General features: G+C 45.4%; 1 protein-coding gene across 1 annotated transcript in view; it reads right to left on the bottom strand.

Annotated features, from left to right (window-relative positions):
* Positions 1-26824, bottom strand: part of LOC111965680 (vascular endothelial growth factor receptor kdr-like) — a 74246-nt gene that overhangs the window by 1627 nt on the left and 45795 nt on the right. The window contains exons 24-29 of the mRNA XM_023989893.2: positions 25993-26104; positions 23154-23253; positions 19335-19440; positions 10929-11050; positions 9564-9636; positions 9220-9320 (exon numbers count right to left, since the gene is read on the bottom strand). Coding sequence (XP_023845661.1) covers positions 9243-9320; positions 9564-9636; positions 10929-11050; positions 19335-19440; positions 23154-23253; positions 25993-26104 — 591 coding nt within the window. The 3' untranslated portion in view covers positions 9220-9242. The remainder of the gene's footprint in view (positions 1-9219; positions 9321-9563; positions 9637-10928; positions 11051-19334; positions 19441-23153; positions 23254-25992; positions 26105-26824) is intronic.

Raw genomic sequence — 26824 nt, 5'->3', positions numbered from 1 at the left:
TCATGATAAATTCACATCAAACTCCACTCAGGGATGTTTTCCTGTACCCTTTCTGCCAGTTTATGATTATTGCGTTGAAAAATAATGTCGTTTGTTAGCTATTCTAGCTTGTTAGAATATGTTTCAGTCCTAATCTTTTTTTTGACCAGTGAAGAGGCATTTGTGAGTGGGGCATTTGAAAAGGCAGACTCCACCGACACCTTTTTTTAATGCAATTGTGCTCTTTGAACTGAAGCTGGGAGAGGTTTTGCAGCCTGACCTTTCTAAGCCCTGTCCTTAGCCCTGGTTTCTCTCTATTCTACAGGTATGAAAGGTTCTGACAAGGTGTCATGCCAGCAGTGTCATCTACAGCTGGTCAAGGAACCTGTCTTCTACGGACACTATCGATGACCTGGGTGATTGCTAGCTGGGAACCCAGCAAAACAGGAACAATCCCAGAACATTATACTACAATTCCCATTAAGTTCTAGTTAGGGTTTTATCTAACATTAGGATGATAACATCCCAATATAATGTTTTTGATAACAAAATATATATTTTTCTCTTCAAAAATATGTTTTAAATGAAATAACCTTGGAATGTTCTCCTAACACTCACTAAAATGTTGTGCACAATATCTGTGACAACCCATACAGAACATTCCCCAAACGTTCTCATTAGGTTTCCAGGTTATGTAATAACACAACGTACCAGAGTAATGTTTTCCCAGCAAATCAAAATTGGTTCTGTGAAAGTGTGTTCTCATAACAGAGCTCTGCTACCCGACCCGAGCAACAGCAGGTGAATGTTTTTTGCAGCCCAGATCATCTGCACAACTGGACAGATTTCATGTTTTGGGAACATATCTTTTGTGATGTCCCGACAATATTTCTCACCAGACTGTTTCCGCAACCTAATGAAACATTCTGGGAACCTTTTTTGTTTATTGTTGTACTTTCACCCCCCCCCCAATTTCATGATACCCAATTGGTAGTTAGTCTTTTCTCATCGCTGCAACTGCCCTACAGACTCGGGAGAAGTGAAGGCCGAGAGCCACGCGTCCTCCGAAACACGACCCTGCAAAACCTCACTGCTTCTTGACACACTGCGGCTTAACCCGGAAGCCAGCCACACCACTGTGTCAGAGGAAACACTGTCCAACTGGCGACCGAGGTCAGCTTGCAGACTCCCGGCCGCCCAAAACGAGTTGCTAGAGCGCGGTGGACAAGGAAATCCATTCTGGGAACCTTTAAAGAACGGATTAAATGTGTTCTAGAAACATTTTTTGCAACATCTGGCAAATGTTTTATACAAAAATGATATAATCATCAGCAAGACTGGACAGTTTTTTGTTTATGAGAACATTGCCGCGACCTAATGAATGTTCTGGGAACTTTCACAGAACCAATTTTGGTTTGATGGGAAGCTTAGTCTACGCCTGAGGATTTGTGAACTGTATCATGAGATTACATTTAGAATAACCTGAATGCTTGTTTAAATCATTTTGCAAGTTGCTGGTTTGCGGAGCATGTTCAGATCCAAAGAGTCCGGTTGTGTGACCTACTAGATTAACCCTGCTATTGGCCAACGTTCAACATCATAAACAATCTCTAAACCTCAATCTACACAAACCACAGGTTTATCTGGGACAGTGGGTGGACTGTACATGCATAATGGGATGTTTCCTCTATCTGAACATTAGCTCTCAGTTCATTGCGTAGGGGAGCATTCATTCTCAAAGGCCAGGGAGATGTTAGACAACAATTCCTCAGCCACCACAGGCTGATTATACTGGATCAGATAACATCCAGGGTGATGAGACATCTGAGTCCACAACTGTTCCTCAGCAATGACACTGTTATTCTGACAACATCTGTTAGATGACTCTGGACAGAGTGTTTGGACAAAGTGCTTGGACAGAGTGTTGGACAGAGTGTCTGACAGAGTGCTTGGACAGAGTGCTTGGACAGATGCTTGGACAGAGTGTTTGGACAAAGTGCTTGACAGAGTGTTTGGACAGAGTGTCTGGACAGAGTGCTTGGACAAAGTGCTTGGACAGAGTGTTTGGACAGAGTGTCTGGACAGAGTGCTTGGACAGAGTGCTTGGACAGAGTGTTTGGACAGAGTGTCTGGACAGAGTGCTTGGACAGAGTGCTTGGACAGAGTGTTTGGACAAAGTGCTTGGACAGAGTGCTTGACAGAGTGCTTGGACAGAGTGCCTCCTTGGCCCCGACCTCTCATGTAATCTCACACTATGGTAGTTGAGTGATGTATGAAACACTGCCTCTACTCTAAATTAGAAACTCCTTGATAAGTAAGTTGTCAGAGGATGTCTCAATCAGGCCGAGCAGCCTTTTGAGCTTTAGTGTTAAACCACCCAGGCCCGAATCACACTTCCACTGGACTTTTGTTCTCTGTCTTTTGGGTTGTCACCTTAGGGCAATATCCCTCCCCAGAGTCCTTTGTCTCGATTGGGCTCTCGCATGGCTTGTTTTTACAAATGCAAAAACCTGTCATTGAGGTTCAGAGGGGGATAGGGACCGTGTGTGTGTGTGTGTGACAATCCGAAACGTCACATTCCAGGCCAGTGGGTGGGTTTCCTGGGCAGGTCCAGCACCCTGCCTCTCCTTCTCTCCTACCTCTTTCTGCTTCCCCTATCTCTCCATCCTGCATACTCTACCCCTCTACCCTTCTCTGCCTCTCTACCCCTCCCAGCCTATCTACCCTTCTCTGCCTCTCCACCCCTCTCAGCCTCTGCAACCCTCCCAGCCTATCTACCCTTCTCTGCCTCTCTACCCCTCCCAGCCTATCTACCCTTCTCTGCCTCTCTACCCCTCCCAGCCTATCTACCCTTCTCTGCCTCTCCACGCCTCCCATCCTCTGCCTCTCCACCTCTCCCTCTCCACCCCTCCTGCCTCTGCCTCTCCACCCCTCCCGGCCTCTGCCGGCCCTGCCTCTCCACCCCTCCCGGCCTCTGCCTCTCCACCTCTGCCTCTCCACCCCTCCCGGCCTCTGCCTCTCCACCCCCCGGCCTCTGCTTCTCACCCCTCCCAGCCTCTGCCTCTCCACCCCTCCTCCCAGCCCATCTACCCCTCCCTGCCGCTCTGCCCCTCCCTGCCGCTCTACCCCTCCCTGCCGCTCTACCCCTCCCTGCCTCTGCCTGTGGCTCCCCTGCCTCTTTCTGCCTCTCACTATGGTTCTATCCGCCCCCTCTGCGTCTCCAGATGATGTCAGTGACAGGGATGATGGGTATTAGGTGTACTCACGCCAGGGCCATGATACAGAGAGGTCAGGCAAAAGAACTCCAGGCGCTTCAGCGTGTTCCCATCGTCAGACGACAGGCCCATCCCACTGTCCGACTGTCCCCCCTGCACGTGCAGAGAGAGGGAGGGAAATATCAGGATACAAAGAGAGTGAAAGAGAGAGAAAAGAGAGAGGGAGAGAAAGAGGATGAGAGAATGATAGAGAAAAGTTCAGAGCTAGTCCAACAAAAGCGTGGTCTCACATATGTCTATTCTTACAGGCCAGATGTTTTACACCCTACTAATTAGGCAGCTCTGTAGTGAAGAGACACCCTCATGTTAAGTTGGGGGTGATGAGTTAATTCACCTCATGGTTGTCGTTAGAGCTGTTCTCCATGGTAACCTCGTCAAAGGTCTTCACACTTCCCGGCCGGATGTTCCTGAAGGGATAAAATTTCCAAAGTCAGATCCCAATCAGGGAATTCCAAGATTACATGTGCCAAAAAGTGGCATTAAGAAACACAATAAGCGGGAACATAATCAAGTTAATGAACAATTACATAGTGTCAGTGGGATTGGTCTTTGAAAAGAACCTCTATTTATTTTACTTTTCAACAGACGCAGAGAATCAAATGACTGCTTAATTCTGCTTAAGGGATAACTGCTATTAAAGCATTTCAACACATTCTCAAAAAACACACTCGTAGGACCTGTAAACGAGGGCTTGACAAATATTATTTTAAGTGGACCTAAACCCTAAAGCAGGGTCTGTGGTTTGGGAGGAAATTCCTTGAAGGGGCCACAATGCTTTGGGCTCCCTCAACATCTCACTGCCAATGTATATAGTTCTTATCTCAACCTTAATCAGGTCTTTCACTGTCCTCAACTAGATCTACATGAACTTCTTTAAGAGTAAGTAGCCGAACCGCAAGCAAAGCATATGTTAAGAAAATGGTGTGTGCTTTGAACAATGTACTGAAATGATTGGTTGTTATTTTAAAGGCACAATATGCAGAAATCATAAATCAATATGCAGAAATCACTCTGACATTTCCTAGTTGCTAAAATTCTAATAGTTCGCCTATATCAGTTGATGTGCCAAAACAAGCAAGTACAGTGTAGAGAATCATTGTACCATCTAAACCGCTGTGAAATATATTTTCCATAACTAAAAAATATTGTATTTTCAGCTGTCTGAAGCTGGTGTACCAAACTGAAAGTAAAAGACGCAAAAATGAAACTTAACGGGACGCATAGAAATAGCGCACATAGAACATATCCACAGCTTCTTAGACATGCTTAACCACGAATGACAGATCTATAACTCACATTTCTATGTGAACTTTGGTAGGGTTGCCCAAAACGTACATATTGTAGCTTTAACAATCAGTACATTTAAAATAACACATATTTAAAGAGAGATAAACGTTCCGTGAAGTCAAGACGGCCAAGGAGACTTTACATTTCACTGCTGAAGTGTCTCTATTAAATGTTTTATAATGTACATAGACTTATGGCAGAAATCTTCAACTAAACTGAAATGCTATAAAATGTGAGAGAGCTTATTCAATAGTGTTGTGAGCCACAGGTGTCTGTGTGATCTTCCATGTTAGGTTCAGGTAGACAGACAGACAGACAGACAGAAAGACAGACAGAGAGACAGACCACGAGACAGAGAGAGAGAGAGTGAGAGAGAGAGAGAGAGAGAGAGAGAGAGAGAGAGAGAGACAGAGAGAGAGAGAGAGAGAGAGAGAGAGAGAGAGAGAGAGAGAGAGAGAGAAAGAGAAAGAGAGAGAGAGAGAGAGAGAGAAAGAGAGAGAGAAAGAGAGAGATAGAAAGAGAGATAGAAAGAGAAAGAGAAAGAAAGAGAGAGAGAGAGAGAGAGAGAGAGAGAGAGAGAGAGAGAGAGAGAGAACATACATGTTTAAAAACAGACTCAGTAATAAACCAATAATACATTTCCATGATAATTGTTCATAAAGGATATCATCAATCATGTTCTCTGGCCTCTCACTTCTGCTCCCATAAACGCTCCAAATATGAGTAATTGACTACTATTGTCTTCTGGTTGCTAGGAGTTTCCAGAACCTAGCTCACAGGGACGCAAGGTCAGATCCCATTGTGATAAATCACATGACTGACTAGCTGCATTGACTATGAGACTGGGGAAATGACAGGGTGGTGTATTACATTTTCGATTTGTTGAGTCAAGTACTGACATCAATACTATGCCAAGCATTTACACACATCTACAAAGAGAGGGAGATAGAGAGAGAGAGAGAGAGAGCTATAGGGAGACGGTATAGGACAACTGCGAGTGGGGAAGAGGGGGTGCCACGTGGAATTCTACAGCACAAAGCTAGAGGACCATTACAGAGCCAGGGAGGCCCTCCCTCGTAAACCTCCAGAAGGTCAAAGGTGACAGTGATCGAGTGGCGACCCAGTAAGGGTTCTTTCCCCTCAATAAATAGATAATTATCTGCATGCCTCTGGTGACTGGTTCTCCCATGGAAGAGGCCATGGAAGCTAAGGCTGTGCCCATAGGTAGTGGTCTTCTAGTCTCTCTCTGCCCAGCGTTGTGCATCACATAGGGGCACAGAGACGAGGGGAGAGCTGTACATGGGTTGATGAGGGTGTGGGGTAGGATTGGGGTTGGGAGGGAACAATGGTTGCTGAGGGAGGGGATCCATAATGTTTTATTCAAACCAAGACCTTGTTCATTGGGGGTTTCGGAATAGTGTCATTAATCATGATAAATTCACATCAAACTCCACTCAGGGATGTTTTCCTGTACCCTTTCTGCCAGTTTATGATTATTGCGTTGAAAAATAATGTCGTTTGTTAGCTATTCTAGCTTGTTAGAATATGTTTCAGTCCTAATCTTTTTTTGACCAGTGAAGAGGCATTTGTGAGTGGGGCATTTGAAAAGGCAGACTCCACCGACACCTTTTTTTTAATGCAATTGTGCTCTTTGAACTGAAGCTGGGAGAGGTTTTGCAGCCTGACCTTTCTAAGCCCTGTCCTTAGCCCTGGTTTCTCTCTATTCTACAGGTATGAAAGGTTCTGACAAGGTGTCATGCCAGCAGTGTCATCTACAGCTGGTCAAGGAACCTGTCTTCTACGGACACTATCGATGACCTGGGTGATTGCTAGCTGGGAACCCAGCAAACCCAGGAACAATCCCAGAACATTATACTACAATTCCCATTAAGTTCTAGTTAGGGTTTTATCTAACATTAGGATGATAACATCCCAATATAATGTTTTTGATAACAAAATATATATTTTTCTCTTCAAAAATATGTTTTAAATGAAATAACCTTGGAATGTTCTCCTAACACTCACTAAAATGTTGTGCACAATATCTGTGACAACCCATACAGAACATTCCCCAAACGTTCTCATTAGGTTTCCAGGTTATGTAATAACACAACGTACCAGAGTAATGTTTTCCCAGCAAATCAAAATTGGTTCTGTGAAAGTGTGTTCTCATAACAGAGCTCTGCTACCCGACCCGAGCAACAGCAGGTGAATGTTTTTTGCAGCCCAGAATCATCTGCACAACTGGACAGATTTCATGTTTTGGGAACATATCTTTTGTGATGTCCCGACAATATTCTCACCAGACTGTTTCCGCAACCTAATGAAACATTCTGGGAACCTTTTTTGTTATTGTTGTACTTTCACCCCCCCCCCCAATTTCATGATACCCAATTGGTAGTTAGTCTTTTCTCATCGCTGCAACTGCCCTACAGACTCGGGAGAAGTGAAGGCCGAGAGCCACGCGTCCTCCGAAACACGACCCTGCAAAACCTCACTGCTTCTTGACACACTGCTGGCTTAACCCGGAAGCCAGCCACACCACTGTGTCAGAGGAAACACTGTCCAACTGGCGACCGAGGTCAGCTTGCAGACTCCCGGCCCGCCAAAACGAGTTGCTAGAGCGCGGTGGGACAAGGAAATCCATTCTGGGAACCTTTAAAGAACGGATTAAATGTGTTCTAGAAACATTTTTTGCAACATCTGGCAAATGTTTTATACAAAAATGATATAATCATCAGCAAGACTGGACAGTTTTTGTGTTATGAGAACATTTGCCGCGACCTAATGAATGTTCTGGGAACTTTCACAGAACCAATTTTGGTTTGATGGGAAGCTTAGTCTACGCCTGAGGATTTGTGAACTGTATCATGAGATTACATTTAGAATAACCTGAATGCTTGTTTAAATCATTTTGCAAGTTGCTGGTTTGCGGAGCATGTTCAGATCCAAAGAGTCCGGTTGTGTGACCTACTAGATTAACCCTGCTATTGGCCAACGTTCAACATCATAAACAATCTCTAAAACCTCAATCTACACAAACCACAGGTTTATCTGGGACAGTGGGTGGACTGTACATGCATAATGGGATGTTTCCTCTATCTGAACATTAGCTCTCAGTTCATTGCGTAGGGGAGCATTCATTCTCAAAGGCGCAGGGAGATGTTAGACAACAATTCCTCAGCCACCACAGGCTGATTATACTGGATCAGATAACATCCAGGGTGATGAGACATCTGAGTCCACAACTGTTCCTCAGCAATGACACTGTTATTCTGACAACATCTGTTAGATTGACTCTGGACAGAGTGTTTGGACAAAGTGCTTGGACAGAGTGTTTGGACAGAGTGTCTGACAGAGTGCTTGGACAGAGTGCTTGGACAGAGTGCTTGGACAGAGTGTTTGGACAAAGTGCTTGGACAGAGTGTTTGGACAGAGTGTCTGGACAGAGTGCTTGGACAAAGTGCTTGGACAGAGTGTTTGGACAGAGTGTCTGGACAGAGTGCTTGGACAGAGTGCTTGGACAGAGTGTTTGGACAGAGTGTCTGGACAGAGTGCTTGGACAGAGTGCTTGGACAGAGTGTTTGGACAAAGTGCTTGGACAGAGTGCTTGGACAGAGTGCTTGGACAGAGTGCCTCCTTGGCCCCGACCTCTCATGTAATCTCACACTATGGTAGTTGAGTGATGTATGAAACACTGCCTCTACTCTAAACTTAGAAACTCCTTGATAAGTAAGTTGTCAGAGGATGTCTCAATCAGGCCGAGCAGCCTTTTGAGCTTTAGTGTTAAACCACCCAGGCCCGAATCACACTTCCACTGGACTTTTGTTCTCTGTCTTTTGGGTTGTCACCTTAGGGCAATATCCCTCCCCAGAGTCCTTTGTCTCGATTGGGCTCTCGCATGGCTTGTTTTTACAAATGCAAAAACCTGTCATTGAGGTTCAGAGGGGGATAGGGACCGTGTGTGTGTGTGTGTGACAATCCGAACGTCTACATTCCAGGCCAGTGGGTGGGTTTCCTGGGCAGGTCCAGCACCCTGCCTCTCCTTCTCTCCTACCTCTTTCTGCTTCCCCTATCTCTCCATCCTGCATCTCTACCCCTCTACCCTTCTCTGCCTCTCTACCCCTCCCAGCCTATCTACCCTTCTCTGCCTCTCCACCCCTCTCAGCCTCTGCAACCCTCCCAGCCTATCTACCCTTCTCTGCCTCTCTACCCCTCCCTCGCACAGTCCGCCTCTTTCTGCCCCAGCCTATCTACCCTTCTCTGCCTCTCCACGCCTCCCATCCTCTGCCTCTCCACCTCTCCCTCTCCACCCCTCCTGGCCTCTGCCTCTCCACCCCTCCCGGCCTCTGCCGGCCTCTGCCTCTCCACCCCTCCCGGCCTCTGCCTCTCCACCTCTGCCTCTCCACCCCTCCCGGCCTCTGCCTCTCCACCCCTCCCGCCTCTGCTTCTCCACCCCTCCCAGCCTCTGCCTCTCCACCCCTCCTCCCAGCCCATCTACCCCTCCCTGCCGCTCTGCCCCTCCCTGCCGCTCTACCCCTCCCTGCCGCTCTACCCCTCCCTGCCTCTGCCTGTGGCTCCCCTGCCTCTTTCTGCCTCTCACTATGGTTCTATCCGCCCCCCTCTGCGTCTCCAGATGATGTCAGTGACAGGGATGATGGGTATTAGGTGTACTCACGCCAGGGCCATGATACAGAGAGGTCAGGCAAAAGACTCCAGGCGCTTCAGCGTGTTCCCATCGTCAGACGACAGGCCCATCCCACTGTCCGACTGTCCCCCCTGCACGTGCAGAGAGAGGGAGGGAAATATCAGGATACAAAGAGAGTGAAAGAGAGAGAGAAAGAGAGAGGGAGAGAAAGAGGATGAGAGAATGATAGAGAAAGTGTCAGAGCTAGTCCAACAAAAGCGTGGTCTCACATATGTCTATTCTTACAGGCCAGATGTTTTACACCCTACTAATTAGGCAGCTCTGTAGTGAAGAGACACCCTCATGTTAAGTTGGGGGGTGATGAGTTAATTCACCTCATGGTTGTCGTTAGAGCTGTTCTCCATGGTAACCTCGTCAAAGGTCTTCACACTTCCCGGCCGGATGTTCCTGAAGGGATAAAATTTCCAAAGTCAGATCCCAATCAGGGAATTCCAAGATTACATGTGCCAAAAAGTGGCATTAAGAAACACAATAAGCGGGAACATAATCAAGTTAATGAACAATTACATAGTGTCAGTGGGATTGGTCTTTGAAAAGAACCTCTATTTATTTTACTTTTCAACAGACGCAGAGAATCAAATGACTGCTTAATTCTGCTTAAGGGATAACTGCTATTAAAGCATTTCAACACATTCTCAAAAAACACACTCGTAGGACCTGTGAAACGAGGGCTTGACAAATATTATTTTAAGTGGACCTAAACCCTAAAGCAGGGTCTGTGGTTTGGGAGGAAATTCCTTGAAGGGGCCACAATGCTTTGGGCTCCCTCAACATCTCACTGCCAATGTATATAGTTCTTATCTCAACCTTAATCAGGTCTTTCACTGTCCTCAACTAGATCTACATGAACTTCTTTAAGAGTAAGTAGCCGAACCGCCAAGCAAAGCATATGTTAAGAAAATGGTGTGTGCTTTGAACAATGTACTGAAATGATTGGTTGTTATTTTAAAGGCACAATATGCAGAAATCATAAATCAATATGCAGAAATCACTCTGACATTTCCTAGTTGCTAAAATTCTAATAGTTCGCCTATATCAGTTGATGTGCCAAAACAAGCAAGTACAGTGTAGAGAATCATTGTACCATCTAAACCGCTGTGAAATATATTTTCCATAACTAAAAATATTGTATTTTCAGCTGTCTGAAGCTGGTGTACCAAACTGAAAGTAAAAGACGCAAAAATGAAACTTAACGGGACGCATAGAAATAGCGCACATAGAACATATCCACAGCTTCTTAGACATGCTTTAACCACGAATGACAGATCTATAACTCACATTTCTATGTGAACTTTGGTAGGGTTGCCCAAAAACGTACATATTGTAGCTTTAACATTCAGTACATTTAAAATAACACATATTTAAAGAGAGATAAACGTTCCGTGAAGTCAAGACGGCCAAGGAGACTTTACATTTCACTGCTGAAGTGTCTCTATTAAATGTTATATAATGTACATAGACTTATGGCAGAAATCTTCAACTAAACTGAAATGCTATAAAATGTGAGAGAGCTTATTCAATAGTGTTGTGAGCCACAGGTGTCTGTGTGATCTCCATGTTAGGTTCAGGGTAATATCTCTCTGTTAGGTTCAGGGTAATATCTCTCTGTTAGGTTGAGGGTAATATAGCTGGGTAATGTAGTGTAGTGACTGGCCAGCTGACAGACTCCTGTTTCTTACCAGGTGCTCCCTGAGTCGCGGTGAGAGAGCGGCCTGYTGTTGGTCTCCTCTGACCGGGCCGTGTTGGAGGGGTCTCCCTCCTTGGACAGCAGGGCTGCTATAGGGATGTAATGCTTGCCCTCCTGAACGGAAAGAAAGAGGAGAGACCACAACATATCAGACCAGAGGCCTAGCTAACAACTATCATAGCATGACGGAAAACACATGTATGTGATAAGTGTGTGAAGCCTTTTGAGATTTGAGCATAATATTGTCCGTGTGCTACACAAACATCCATTCAGGGCCTGCAGACAAGCAGGGAATGTTGCCAAAGAACCCAAAGGTCACGTCTAATAAATAAAATGTGGAATGCCTGAGGGCCACAGATGGAGCAGTGTGATGATGTTGGTAGAGACAACCTCACTGACTGGCCAGTGAAGGACTGAGTCTGTCTGTAAGTAACAGACCTACAGTTGAAGTCGGAAGTTTACATACCTTAGCCAAATAAATTTAAACTCAGTTTTTCACAATTCCTGACATTTAATCCTGGTAAAAATTCCCTGTATTAGGTCAGTTAGGATCACCCCTTTATTTTAAGATGTGAAATGGCGGAATAAGAGTAGAGAGAATGATTTATTCCGAGTGCGTTATTCCCACTTTCATCACATTCCCAGTGGGTCAGAAGTTTACATACACTCAATTAGTATTTGGTAGCATTGCTTTTAAATTGTTTAACTTGGGTCAAACATTTTGGGTAGCCTTCCACAAGCTTCCCACAATAAGTTCGGTGAATTTTGGCCCATTCCTCCTGACAGAGCTGGTGTAACTGAGTCAGGTTTGTAGGCCTCCTTGCTCGCACACACTTTTTCAGTTCTGCTCACAAATGTTCTATGAGATTGAGGTCAGGGCTTTGTGATAGCCACTCCAATACCTTGATTTTGTTGTCCTTAAGCCATTTCGCCACAACTTTGGAAGTATGCTTGGGGTCATTGTCCATTTGGAAGACCCATTTGCGACCAAGCTTTAATTTCCTGACTGATGTCTTGAGATGTTGCTTCAATATATCCACATCATTTTCCTCCCTCTGTCACGAACGTCGTAGTGAGGAGACCAAAGTGCAGCGTGAAGACATATTTTTAATACAAGACGACTAAACACGAAGAACACTAAACAAACTAACAAAACAAACTAACAAAACAAACGTGACTGCTATTAACAAAGAGTGCATACATGCAACTTCACATAGACAATAACCCACAAACCAAACTGGAAAATGGCAACCTAAATAGGATCCCCAATCAGAGACAACGATAAACAGCTGCCTCTGATTGGGAACCAATCCAGGCCACCATAGACCTACATAATGCCTAGACTACACACACACACCTAGACATACCAAAACCCTAGACAAGACAAAAACACACATACCACCCTCGTCACACCCTGACCTAACCAAAATAATAAAGAAAACAAAGAATACTAAGGTCAGGGCGTGACAGTACCCCCCCCCCNCCCCCCCCCCAAATGTGCGGACTCCGGCCGCAAAATACTGACTCTAAAGGGGAGGGTCCGGGTGGGCCTTCACGGCGGCGGCTCGGGTGCGGGACGTGGACCCCGCTCCACCTCAGTCTTGGCCCACTTTGGTGGCGCCTCTGGAGCGGGGACCCGCTCTGGCAGCTCCTGACTGACGGGCGGCTCTGGACTGCCGAGGCGCACTGTAGGCCTGGTGCGTGGTCCCTGAACTGGTGGTACCGGGCTGAGGACACGCACCTCAGGGTGAGTGCGAGGAGCAGGAACAGGGCATACTGGACCCTGGAGGCGCACTGTAGGCCTGGTGCGTGGCGCCGGAACTGGTAATACCGGGCTGGGGACACGCACCTCAGGGCGAGTGCGGGGAGGAGGAACAGGGCATACTGGACCCTGGAGGCGCACTGTAGGCCTGGTGCGTGGTACCGGGCTGGGGACTCACCGGAGACACAGTACGCAAAACCGGCGCAGGATATCCTGGTCCAAGGAGGTACACTGGAGACCAGGATCGCTGAGCCGGCACCCTCCTTCCTGGCTGGATGCTCATTCTGGAGACACCGTGCGCATCTCTGCATAACACGGTGCCTGACCAGTTACACGCTCCCCACGGTAAGCATGAGGAGTTGGCTCAGGTCTCCTACCTGACTCAGCCAATCTCCTCGTGTGCCCCCCCCAAAAAAATCTTGGGCTTCCGTGCTAGCCGCGTACCTTTATATCGTCGCCGTTCCTCCATTCTCCTGTATCCCTCCTCGCACTGTTCCATTGAATCCCAGGCGGGCTCTGGCACTCTCCCTGGATCGATCGACCACGTCTCTATTTCCTCCCAGGTTGTTACCCACTCATCCCTCTCCTGGGTCCATTTTTCCACCAAGTGCTGTTCCTCCCTTTCACGGTGCTTGGTCCTTGTTTGGTGGGTAGTTCTGTAACGGTTCTCGTCCTCTTCGCCTGAGGAGGAGTAGGAAATATCGGACCAATGTGCACCGCGGTAAATGCCCACCCAGACCCTCCCCTATCGGTTCAGGTTTTGCGGCCGGAGTCCGCACCTTTGGGGTGGGGGGTACTGTCACGTTCTGACCTTAGTTCCTTTTTTATGTCTTTATTTTAGTTTGGTCAGGGCGTGAGTTGGGGTGGGCATTCTATGTTGTTTTTCTATGTTTTGTTCTATACTTTATATTTCTATGTGTTTGGCCTAGTATGGTTCTCAATCAGAGGCAGGTGTCGATCGTTGTCTCTGATTGAGAATCATACTTAGGTAGCCTGTTTTCCCACTATGGGTTGTGGGTAGTTATTTTCTGTGTCTGTGTTTCACCATACAGAACTGTTTCGGTTGTTTGTGCTTTTGTTATTTTTGTTCAGTGTTCAGTTGATTTATTAAACATCTCATTATGGACACTTACCACGCTGCACATTGGTCCGATATTTCCTACTCCTCCTCAGACGAAGAGGACGAGAACCGTTACACCCTCATGGTGCCATCTATTTTGTGAAGTGCACCAGTCCCTCCTGCAGCAAAGCACCCCTACAACATGATGCTGCCACCCCAGTGCTTCACGGTTGGGATGGTGTTCTTTGGCTTGCAAGCCTCCCCCTTTTTCTTCCAAACATAACGATGATCATCATGGCCAAACAGTTCTATTTTTGTTTCATCAGATCAGAGGACATTTCTCCAAAAAGTACGATCTTTGTTCCCATGTGCAGTTGCAAACCGTAGTCTGGGTTTTTTATGGCGGTTTTGGAGCAGTGGCTCCTTCTTTGCTGAGCGGCCTTTCAGGTTATGTCGATATAGGACTCGTTTTACTGTGTATATAGATACCTTTGTACCTGTTTCCTCCAGCATCTTCACAAGGTCCTTTGCTGTTGTTCTGGGAATGATTTGCACTTTTCGCACCAAAGTACGTTCATCTCCAGGAGACAGAACGTGTCTCCTTCCTGAGCGGTATGACGGCTGGGTGGTCCCATGGTGTTTATACTTGCGTGCTATTGTTTGTACAGATGAACGTGGTACCTTCAGGCGTTTGGAAATTGCTCCCAAGGATGAACAAGACTTGTGGAGGTCTACAATTGTTTTTCTGAGGTCTTGGCTGATTTCTTTTGATTTTCCCATGATGTCAAGCAAAGAGGCACTGAGTTTGAAGGTAGGCCAAGAAAGGTACACCTCCAATTGACTCAAATTATGTCATTTAGCCTATCAGAAGCTTCTAAAGCCATTACATAATTTTCTGGAATTTTCCAAGCTGTTTAAAAGGCACAGTCAACTTAGTGTATGTAAACTTCTGACCCACTGGAATTCTGATACAGTGAATTATGAGTGAAATAATCTGTCTGTAAACAATTGTTGGAAAAATGACTTGTGTCATGCACAAAGTAGATGTCCTAACCGACTTGCTAAAACTATAGTTTGTTAACAAGAAATTTGCGGAGTGGTTGAAAAACMAGTTTTAATGACTCCAACCGAAGTGTATGTAAACTTACGACTTCAACTGTAGCTTAATGGAAGGGTTGAAATCCTTACTGTGCGGCTATTTTCTGTCCAGTCAGGATGGGATCCCACACGGTTGGTTCTCAGCGAGAGCAATCTGTTATGTTATAAAGCATTTCTATACTGCGGTTTTATGTGACATGTGAGGTCTGGTCTGCTGTCATCTCTTATCTCTTTACAATCCCCACTCTCTGTGGCTGTGTTTTTGACTGTCTTTTAAACTCTTTAAGTTTTTGGAATTATTAGGACTTGATGGGACCGTTTAGTTTTGTGTTCGCAGGGGAAACAGTCAATTTTCCATCAGCAGACACAGTCGCTGCTTTCCTTCTCCCTGTCTTGATTCCAGTGGTGTAGTGGACGGTATACAGAGGTATATACCGTGTACCTTCAATTTTGTTGTGGGCATTGAGTATGCTCACTTCTTATCCCCACGATTCATATCAAAGTAGTGAAGTGGAGSTATACGCCGTATCAATTAATAAGGCTGATAGAACGGATCTGAATGTTTAGCTTAAAATGTTGATAAACACATTTTAAAGCTCAGCAATGTGCACGCGGTGGTAGGCCTACGCACAAATGTTCCAAAATGCAATTTGCGGAAAACACTGTTCTAAAATGCAGCCGGGTCGTTCAAGATTGACTTCGAAATTGGACGTCTATCCATGTCCTGAGACCTTGAAGGAGCTGTTTCCCTTGCTTTGCAAGGGCCACGGCTTTCAGTGGAGTGATAGGTAACGATGCTTAGTGGAAGGCAGTTGATGACGTGTTCAGAGGCTCCCTGGTTCGAGCCCCGGTTTGGGATGAGGAGAGGGACAGAAGCAACARTGTTACACAAACTCCATCTCATGTGTTCTACACAAACACCGCTAACCAAACAATAGTGCTAGGTGCCTGCACAGTTGAATTAAAGGGTAAATACACTCAAATATCAATCATTGTTGGGACATCTAATTTTGTTGTTTTTCAATTTAAAAAGAGGGACTCAGTTGACAGCCTCATTTATCTACAGTATTTCAATAGTAGGCCTACTATTAGCCTAGTTGCACAGTACAGCTTGGGTAGGCCTGACTGTGAAAGACCAATATGGGATTTATAATTTTAAGTCTTTGAAAGTTTAAGTCACACAGTGCTCTTGAAAATTAATGGTCAAAATTAGAGTACACTCACTTCTCTAGGCACCACTACACCACTGTTTGATTCCATTCCTCTTTCTCAATATCTTCTTGTCATTCCACTACCACATGAGCATAGTGCACTTAGATGAGGCAAGGCCAGAGCATTGTGCACTTAGACGAGGCAAGGCCAGAGCATAGTGCACTTAGATGAGGCAAGGCCAGAGCATTGTGCACTTAGACGAGGCAAGGCGAGGGGTGAAAGTAAGCCGGTACAGAGTACCAGGAAAATTAAAAGTGGGGGTATGCCATACCGGTAAAACATGAGCCTATCACAATAATGAAAACCAAGATTGCAAGAAAACTGTAAACTATTACACCATAATTTATCAACCGCATGAACAATGTGCCAATAGACGGGTGGTATACGATCCAAAATGAGGTGTGGTTCCATGTGAACACTAACATTTTGCCAAGGTAAAGATGACTGGCCGGGACCAAGACCACACGGACAGCAGTGGACGCATCAATCAATTTAGGCTACAAGAAGGTGCCTAATGACAATCGGTGAATGTTATTAACATTGTTGGTGTTTTAATAGACGTCTCTCATCAAACCGCAGGTGCACAGTGCAGTGTTTTAGATGCTGTAATTCTCTTAAAGTACACGAACGTGCACAGGTAGCATAATTTTTTTAATGATTTGTTTGACAATCAGACAAAAACATCATGCCTGGTTCTGTTCATGCCACATTAAAAGGTAATACATTTTTACAGTTGAAGCTAGAATCCTAAATTGAAACAATAACAAAGTGGTTCACCCGCCTCATAGTTTGAACCATGTTTTGAGGCTATACAGTGTTTGCTTACATTTACATTGTTTACAAACGTATAAAGTTATATTTTGGATGCTGATGGGGTACGACAGTTGAACTCAGCTCACGAGGCAWTTATAAGTTATATTCTTCAAGAATCAATACGTATACAGTGCATTCAAAAAGTATTCAGACCCCTTGACTTTTTCCATATTWTGTTACGTTACAGCCTWATTCTAAAATGTATATATATATTTAAAAAATCAGGTGCATCCTGTTTCCATTGATCATCATTGAGATGTTTCTAWAATTTGATTGTAGTCCACCTGTGGTAAATTCAATTGATTAGACATGATTTGGAAAGGCACACATCTGTCTATATAAGGTCCCACAGTTGACAAAGCATGTCAGAGCAAAAACAAAGCCATGAGGTCGAAGGAATTGTCTGTAGAGCTCCGAGACAGCATTGTGTCAAGCCACAGATCTGGGMAAGGGTACCAAAACATTTCTGCAGCATTGAAGGTCCTCCAAGAACACAGTGGCCTCCACCATTCTTAAATGGAAGAAGTTAGGAACCACCAAGACTCTTCCTAGAGCTGTCCTCCCGGCCAAACTGAGCAATCGGGGGAGAAGGGCCTTAGTCTGGGAGGTGACCAAGAACCCGATGGTCACTCTGACAGATCTTCAGAGTTCCTCTGTGGAGATCGGAGAACCTTCCAGAAAGACAACCATCTTTGCAGCACCCCACCAGTCAGGCCTTTATGGTAGAGTGGCCAGACGGAAGCCACACCTCAGTAAAAGGCACATTACAGCCCGCTTGGAGTTTGCCAAAAGGAACCTAAAGGACTCTCAGACCATGACAAACAAGATTCTCTGGTCTGATGAAACCAATATTGAACTCTTTGGCCTGAATACCAAGCGTCACGTCTGGAGGAAACCTGGCACCATCCCTACGGTGAAGCATGGTGGTGGTAGCAGCATCATCATGCTGTTGGGATGTTTTTCAGCAGCAGGGACTGGGAGAGTAGTCAGGATTGAGGGAAAAATYAACGGAGCAATGTACAGAGAGATCCTTGATGAAAACCTGGAGCACTCAGGATCTCAGACTGGGGCGAAGGTTCACCTTCCAACAGGACAACGACCCTAAGCACACAGCCAAGACAACACAGGAGTGGCTTCGGGACCAGTCTCTGAATGTCRTTGAGTGGCCCAGCCAGAGCCTGGACTTGAACCCAATCTAACATCTCTGGAGAGACCTGAAAATAGCTGCGCCGCYACGCTCCCCATCCAACCTGACAGAGCTTGAGAGGATTTGCAGAGAAGAATTGGACAAACTCCTGTTGTGGAAATTCAGTACTGAGAAAGACTTGGTCATTTCGTCAATCAATCATCTTATTTAATATTGATTAATTATTGCAATAATGAGGCTGGTCGACCCCCCCACCCTTGAGTGTAGGACCGAGTAACCTAACCTTCACACAAATGCAGAGTACTTTATATAGCTGACACTAACAATGCTCAGCCATAGTTGGTTCAACCCCCCTCATGCAGACCAAGGACCATCATCAGCCACTCTGGGTTCATCCTGTCGTTATCTGCACATGGGTTGTTGTCTTAACCCCACCCTGGCTTAGTTTCCCAGATGCAAGGATGATTTTGAGACAATGAGGGATTGTTCTACTCCTAAGCTATCTCTAGTAAAACACATTCTTGTCTACGTAATTCAGTCTTTAACTCATTTTTCAGCTCAAGCCACCTCCAGTGACCGTACGCCCAGATTAGCTGCAGGGAACTAGAGTGGATATCATAAAACACAGACACTAACAGGACAGAAATATCATCCGATTTGTTAAGTATTAATTGCTAACTATTAATATCAAACAAATCAGGTAAATATGTACCTTTTCTATCACACTACCCAAATACCAGTGTGCCAAGCTTGCAGCGTCATACCCAAGAAGACTCGAGGCTGTAATCGCTGCCAAAGGTGCTTCAACAAAGTACTGATTAAAGGGTCTGAGTACTTACGTAAATGTAATATTTCAGTTTTGTATTTTTGTATAAATTTGCAAAAATGGTAGATTTCATGAGGGGGAAAACGATTTAATACATTTTAGAATAAMGCTGTAACGTAACAAAATGTGGAAAAAGTCAAGGGGTCTGAATACTTTCCGAATGCGCTGTATATCATTACGTCCAAAAATGGATGTAGCAACTAAGGATTCTAGCTCTAAATGACATGCGTTTACTATTAGGCCCATTCAAAATGTTTAGTGCACACCCATATTGGAGGTCCTGTACCTGGCAGATATTACATCTACTTTCACCCCTGGGCAAGGCCCTTTCCACAACCCTYCTGACCTCTGATCTCCAGATCACCTTGAACCTGGTCTTCACCACCACCTTCACCTATTCAGTCATTTCAGACTAGTGATAACCTCACGGGCAGAAGGAATAGATTTTAAAGTATTAAAACAAAGCCATGAGGATCTTACCTGCTGTACACTGGCCTGTAGCAGGTCTCCTAGTCTCTCCACCAGCTCAGTGAAGGTTGGCCGGTCTCCTGACTCGCCCTGCCAGCAGTCCAACATGGTCTGGTATCTGAGGAGAAATACACATCATGTCATTATGCTGGCTCATATTCACATTCTGATAACACAGACACTGTACAGCTATGTTGAGCAATATACAAATAAATGATGGTTATAATATGGTAATCGTAGAAATCTATATGGGTTGGTAATGACCCCTGCCTGATGGTGATGAATTTAGCACAATGCAGATGGCCATGAACTGCTAGGTTTCACTCCGCTGTGCTTTGGTGAGAAGCAGACCTTTACCCAAAAGGCAAATAGCATTCAATCTTTTACAACCAGGAGTGCTTTGACTTTAGCAACAACCTGCACTCCACCAGACAGACCCTGTGTGTGTGGAGGCTGACTGACACCAGAGATGACCTGTAGCTGGCTTCCACCCAAATCAACTGTCATCTAAAATACTCATATATCCAATATTTCATMTTCCAAGGATAATCTGGTCTCTGGGGCTGTATCTCATTCCCTCTAGGTCTTGGTGTGAACATTAGGAATGCTCAGAGCCCCCCTCTGGTCTTTGACGAGCTGTCAGCCTCGCTGCCCATATGGGAAGACTCAGGGCCGTTATGTGCTGTGTTTCCACTGCAGCAGTGGCCTGTAATAACGGCCGGACTCGGCCGTGGAGGAATTCAGAGATGGAGTGCAGGCTGCTGTTTAAATCAAACCCTACAGTCAGGGGTGATGATGGATCCCTAGCCTGTTTCTTACTACGGAGCGCGGCCTCCAAACACAGAGGCCCTTACGTAAACAGAGCCAGGTGCCCATTAGCTCCATTATGTTCCTCTGATTGGCACCAGATTGAGTCAATTTGGAGTTTGGAGAAAATTCCAGTAAAAAGCAGATGGTTCATTACATCCTCCGTCTTTTGCCCTCTCCATCTGTGTTTGCATTCAGGGAACCTAGACCGTGGCTTGACAAGACTTCTCCTCTCCTCTCGGTGCAGTGGAGATTGGCTGGAGAAACGACCGAGTTGCTGGGCTGTGATTCCCATGTTAATGAGTGACCTTGGCCAGGTGGAGGGACTCCTAACATCCTCACAGTGACAGGATGGAAGCCCAGAGCAGACCACCATGGGCCACACATCAAGAGGAGGGGATGTAGACAGCAATGTACGGTCGCACAATTTCAACCCAGCTTCCTCTCTGCTGTGTAAGGGGAATAAATTGGTRCCCCCTCTACTGTCTCCTCAGGCAATACTTTGTTGAGGGGGGCCATTGTGGTGGTCGCAATTCCTTAGTCCACTACTCTCTTCTGGCAGGACAGCTGTGGGATGTTGGGAGCTGGACATCCGTTTTTCTCTATTCCCGCATCTTGAGGAGCATTCTTGAGGATGCATCAGATCGCCGTTGGGCTGATGGAGGAACTTTCAATRTTTTAAGCCGAGGGTCACATTCCTGATGAGCCGGTGCACCAGCAGCAGCGTAGATATACCGCCCTGTATCGCCCGGCCCTTGGCCCCCTTCAATATCCATGGGATCAAGGTCAGGGTCAGAGCCTCTGGATCCCAGGCTCCCACACACCTGAACAACGTCAGGCCTGGGAGGCTCTGAGGAGAAGTGTTGGAGACGGGGTATTACCCCTGTAGACTAGAGTGTGTACCGCTCCTCTGCTTGCCATTTAAAGTGATATCAGCGGGTCTTGTGTTTATCTCAGACAAGAGGCAGGTTTACATCATGGTTCCTTYGCATGAGCATGTGTTCTCTATATCTTCATTCTGTCAATGGAAGGCTTTGCTTTGAACCAGAATGGAAAGTATCTTAGAGAGGGATCTTAGAGAGAGGAACTTGGCACCAGTGGGTCTGACTCTGGATCCACCGAGCTGACATTTGCTTCTGTTCGCGTCCCCGCTCTCTAAGGCCTGTGTCACATGAAGCAATGTGGATGCAATTTCTGTTGCAGATGCAAGTTGCAAGTGACAACATCTCAAGCAACTTTGCTSATACACAAAGCAATTCAAATGCAATTGAAATTACATTCAACATCCAATCCTGTCAAATGTCACATAATGGTTTACATAAATTATTTCTTTATCCAAACGTTTGGTCATTTAAATAGCATCGATATATAGACAAAATGCTGGCTGTGCAATTTAGCTAGCRAGCCAAAATGTTGCCTATTTGCCAACCATGCTTTACCAAGATAGCTAGCAAGCTAACCAAGGTAGCAACGAGCTAAGCTAGCTAGCTAGTGCAGTTCATGTTGGACAATTTCAGTTGAAACTGGACATTTAAAGGTCTGGGATTTATTGACTGCCAGACCATGTACAAAACCATGACTAGCCATGGTGTCTGGAATTGTTTATACATTTCCCATTTGCCATGTCTCTCTCTTTTGTCGCAATGTTTAGCAGCACTGACAACTGGTTCAGAGTTCCTGAATGGAACGACATGACGAGTCGACGTAAACCTTTTTCTGCACACTGATTGGACATTGCATACAGTCAGTTGCGTGAAATAGGATAGATTTCTGAGGGGGGTGACCCTCAGAGCAACCCAAATGCAACTTTTGCAACATAAATTGCCTCCAGATTGCTTTGTGTGACATAGGCTTAAGACTCCAGTCTGGTTCATATTTTGCTGGTCATCTCCAATCACCATTTCCAATGTATTGGTGATATATATATCCATTAATTTGGTTCCAGTTGGCACAATATGTTTAAAACAATTCTGGACAACATTTATCAATTACAAATGAATAAGACAGAGGAAGTTTGACTCCACCATGCTTTGTCACAAATGAAAACCAAACGCTATGCACACACACACACACACACACACACACACACACACACACACACACACACACACACCTGAATGTGAGCTACATTAAGAGCAGAGCTCAGGAAGTGAGAGCAAGAGGTCCTTATTGTAAACTCAAACATATGCTGCAGCCTGGGACAGTGAGTGAGAGCCCCAGACAGAGCTCCCTGCTGAGAAGCCACCCAGTCACCTAAAGGCAACAACAACCCTAGCTCTCCCTATCCAGTCCACCTCCCTGCTAGACAAACAGCACTGATACCACAGGGCCAGGAGAAACCCCACTAGAKTCCCCCAAAGATATTCTGTTTCAGCAGCAGCGTCCACCTCTGCCCTGCTTCAGAGCCCCCTTGTGTGGACAAGGGAGGGAGTGTCCCGCCCTTTGGCACTTTTTGCCCTGTGTCTGGCTGCCCCCCTGGCCACTCCACACTCCCCCAGCCTTTAGTGTTGGGCTTAATACGGCCGCATCGATGTCAGTCTTAATATGAATCCGCACCTTGCCACCCGCAGCCCCCTCAGTTAACTGCCAATCAGCAGCTCCCGTCTCTCCTCCACATTCAGAGCTGGATTACCCACGATGCCTATAAGCCCTGTCACCCACGAATGAAGGAGCAGATACAAGGCCTTTTTTCACTATATCAATATGGGAGGCTTTTATTGACTGCCCTTTAATGGGTGGCTCTGAGCAAGAGTTCCTGTTAGCTAATTACCTTCAGGAGAGGTTGGGGGATACGGAGACATGACGAGAGGCATGGTTCGGGCTCTTTACAAGTTTCAAGAGCCAAGGGAGCTCAGTGTACTATGCACAGGRAAGAGGTAAGAGAGCTATAGCATTTATGATGAATTTTCTGACATTGGGCCACTCTTCAAACTGCAAGTGCATTGCTTTTTTTGGCCTGAGTTAGATGATGAGATGGGGTTTGTATGTTAAGTAATGGAGAAGCAAAGATCGCTTGATCCTTACATCTCAGAGGAGGAGTATTCCGGAGCTCTCATCCTGGTCCCTTCCTTCAGTCGGCAGCAGAACTCCTCGTCGATGTGTAAGCCAGGATATGGAGAGGCACCTGGGAAAGGGAGAGCGAAGTGCAGGGTTATCAGACACTTCAATCTCCCACACAGAGAGGATTGGATACTTTACAAAGATTAGAGAAGAAAGCTTCATAAACACTCAGTTAAGACTGCTTCAAAATCAACTGATTGACCTTACACATGGGCAATGATGTTATACATTGAATAACATCTAGAGATAATGCTAGAATAATTCTGAAATTGGAATATCGGGGGTGAGGTAAGATATATTTTTTAATAACTTTAATTCACGCTTGGCTCAGTCTAAATAAAAACAGTAATACACTAAGCCAACTTGTATCAAATATCCAATCCCGTTGGGGTTTTCAAAAATATTGCCCACGCCATGTAATCCATAAACATTTCCTGACTCATGAACAAATATTTTCATGTACCCGACCGAGAGCCCTGACAAAATGTCAGATAGCATCTAAATCTCCAGAGCACTATGTCGATATTAACAAGCAGTCTTAGGAGGAGGTAACGCCTGCTAGAACGCCCTTTTTTTTCCCATCACATCAACCAATCATGGCAAACAAATAGGTCGATTACCGCGTAACTCATATCTAACACAGAAACAGGGGTGTAGTTGATGGTTTGGCACCTAAAACTAACAAGAGGTGGAAATCCTAAACCACAAGACAAAACTCAAGCTGCTAGACTGCAGGTCACGTCTCCATATGCATATGCCAGCACCTTGGGACTGGAGCAAACCTTTGACCTTCAAACACCTATCAGGTTGCCAGACTGAGTGTTTGTCATTTTTTTGCAGTCGTTTCGTGTCTTAATTTATCTTTCTGAGACCATGTTTACACCACCCAGATGTGTGAGTGGTTATGTGAAGGTACTGTATATGTATCTGTGTCTGTGGGTATTTAGTATTTTATTTATTGTATTTTATTAAGATGCCCATAAGCTGTTGCCAAGTCAGCAGCTACACTTCCTGGGGTCCAAACAGAGTGTGTGTGGTTGTGACAAAGAAAGGTTACGGGAGAAAGAGAGAGAGAGAGAGAGTGAGCGAAAGGGAGAGAGTGTGTGTGTGAGAAGGAGAGATAAAGAGGGAGCATGTGAGAGAGAGAGAGAGAGCGAGAGAAACAGAGAGCGAGAGAGAGTGAGAGAAACAGAGAGAGCATGAAGAGAGAGATAAAGAGAGAGCATGAGAAGAAGGGAGAGAGATAAAGAGAGAGTGAGAGAGAGAGAGAGTGTGAGAGAGAGAGAGAGAGAGAGAGAGAGAGAAGAGAGAGAGAGAGAGAGAGAGAGAGAGAGAGAGAGAGAGAGAGAGACTGAGAGAGAGAGAGAGAGAGAGAGAGAGAGAGAGAGAGAGAGAGAGAGAGAGAGAGAGAAGGAGAGAGAGAGAGAGAGAAGAGAGAAGACGAGAGAGAGCAGAAGAGAGAGAGGAGAGAGACGAGAGAGAGAGAGAGAGGAAGAGAAAGAGAAAGCATGAGAGAGAGAGAGAGAGAGATAAAGAGAGGAGCATGAGCGAGAGATAGAGAGAGCATGAAGAGAGAGGATAAGAGAGAGTGAGAGAGAGAGACGAGAGGAGAGAGAGAGAGAAGAGAGAGAAGAAGGCGAGAGAAGAGAGAGAGAGAAAGAGAACAAGTGTATTGCATGTACCCCATGTCTTGAGGTAGTTCAACATTTCACACTCTTTTTTTGTTGTTGACCCAAGTCCTCCTGGGTGATTGGCTTCATGGCAGAGGTTCAAGCGTAGCAGCACAATCAAACCTAAAGCCCTGCATCAATGTGCTGTTCTTTCCTTACACTTTCCTAACATTTACTCTGAATGTTGTCCTTGCTGCCTATGGTGACATTTGAGCATACAATATGTCATGTGGAGTCTTGCTCTAGAACAGCTTGGTCTCTGCTTTGTTGCACGGTGCAAAGACAGTCATGGACCTACTTTCAATGGCGTCTCAAAGGTTGCAGTGGTTTCACCACAGGGGCAAACATTTACATTGATCGGCTGCTTGGTTACAGCGCGTTTGCATTGCCAGCTGGGAAGTGAACGGCCGGCTTAAATGAGAGGTATTCTTTCTTTTTAACGGCCCTTTGCCTGTGATAGAATTCACAGTGGAAGTTCACTAATGTTTAAAGCACGAGCAGCATGAAAATTGTTCTCTCAAGCTGACAATGCAGCCCCGTTTTATCCCAGAGGCACAATTACGCAGTAGCAGGAGACAGTTATGATCCAGTACATCTGGAGGAGCTGCATGGCTGGGGGCACCTTGCCTCGCCTGGCTAGCTGACTGGAGACTCCTCACTGAACATCGCTGGCTGATGACAGAAAGAAACCTCTCCCTTCTATGGAAGGGATACTGCACACTGTGTGCAAAATTGTAAGATTACATGTAAAAAAAAGCTTTTTGATTTTTTTTCTTCTTCTAAGCAGTAATGTTTACTGAGAAATAACAAAAACACATTTAGCATAATATAATTTCTCTGAAAGAAGTAAGTTGTGGGGCAGTGAGCATGGAAGCAGTCCAAATCTGTAGTTTCATGACAAGTCCTAAAACAATAGTCCTTGTAGAGGAGATTTAAGATAAGGACCTACACAACGGAGGAAATCTGCATTGAATAAGTCTGTATTGTTCCACACGGCTGCGTTGTGAAATGTGCACAGATGTTTGTTCATTTCTGCTCGTTAATTCTGCTAATGGGGAGGTCAGGTGAGGAGGTGAGGGACTATAAGGCACAGTGAGTCATTCCTGGTCAGGACTAAAGGTCTGTATATTTACCCAGAGAGAAAATCTCCCACATTAGGACTCCAAAGGACCACACATCGCTCTGAGTGGTGTAGATCTTGTCAAAAATGGCCTCTGGCGCCATCCACTTGAGGGGCAGTCTGGACTGTGGGGGGGGGGGAGATAGACGGAGATAAGAGACGACAGCTCTTTTAAATCGGTATCTCATCTCACCTGTGTGACTGGCTCTCTCACTAATACCATCAATAACCGACCTGTCACATCTGAGAAGCAGAAGGGCTTGAGTTGAATGAAGTACTATACATGCCCTCATGCCATAGTTCTACCACACATCCTCAACAACCAAACATCCTCTAGTCTATGCAGACAGACACGTTTATTCCGTATTCAGACAAACACTGAAATCTGCCCAGAATATCTGGCATTTCTCAGAACTATTGCATTTATTCAGTCCGTCTTCACAGTGCCTTCAGAAAGAATTCACACCATTACTTACTCACATTTTGTTATGTTACAGCCGGAATTTAAAATGGAATCAATTTAGATTTTTTGGTCACTGGCCTACTACACACAATACCCCATAATGTCAAAATGTATGAAAAATGAAAAGCTGCAATGTCTTGAGTCAATAAGTATTCAACCCCTTTGTTACAGCAAGCCTAAATAAGTTTGGGAGTAAAAATTTGCTTAACAAGTCGCATAGGTTGTATGGACTCACTCTGTGTGCAATAATAGCGTTGAACGTGATTTTTGAATGACTACCTCATCTCTGTACCCCACACATACAGTTGAAGTCGGAAGTTTACATACACCTGAGCCAAAAACATTCAGTTTTTCACAATTCCTGAGAGTTACCTTTCAGCAG

Source organism: Salvelinus sp. IW2-2015, linkage group LG6.2 (genome assembly GCF_002910315.2).
Source record: "Salvelinus sp. IW2-2015 linkage group LG6.2, ASM291031v2, whole genome shotgun sequence".
Classification (NCBI taxonomy): domain Eukaryota; kingdom Metazoa; phylum Chordata; class Actinopteri; order Salmoniformes; family Salmonidae; genus Salvelinus; species Salvelinus sp. IW2-2015.
The sequence above is the reverse complement of the archived record's forward strand: the minus strand, read 5'-3'. Positions and strand labels throughout refer to the sequence as shown.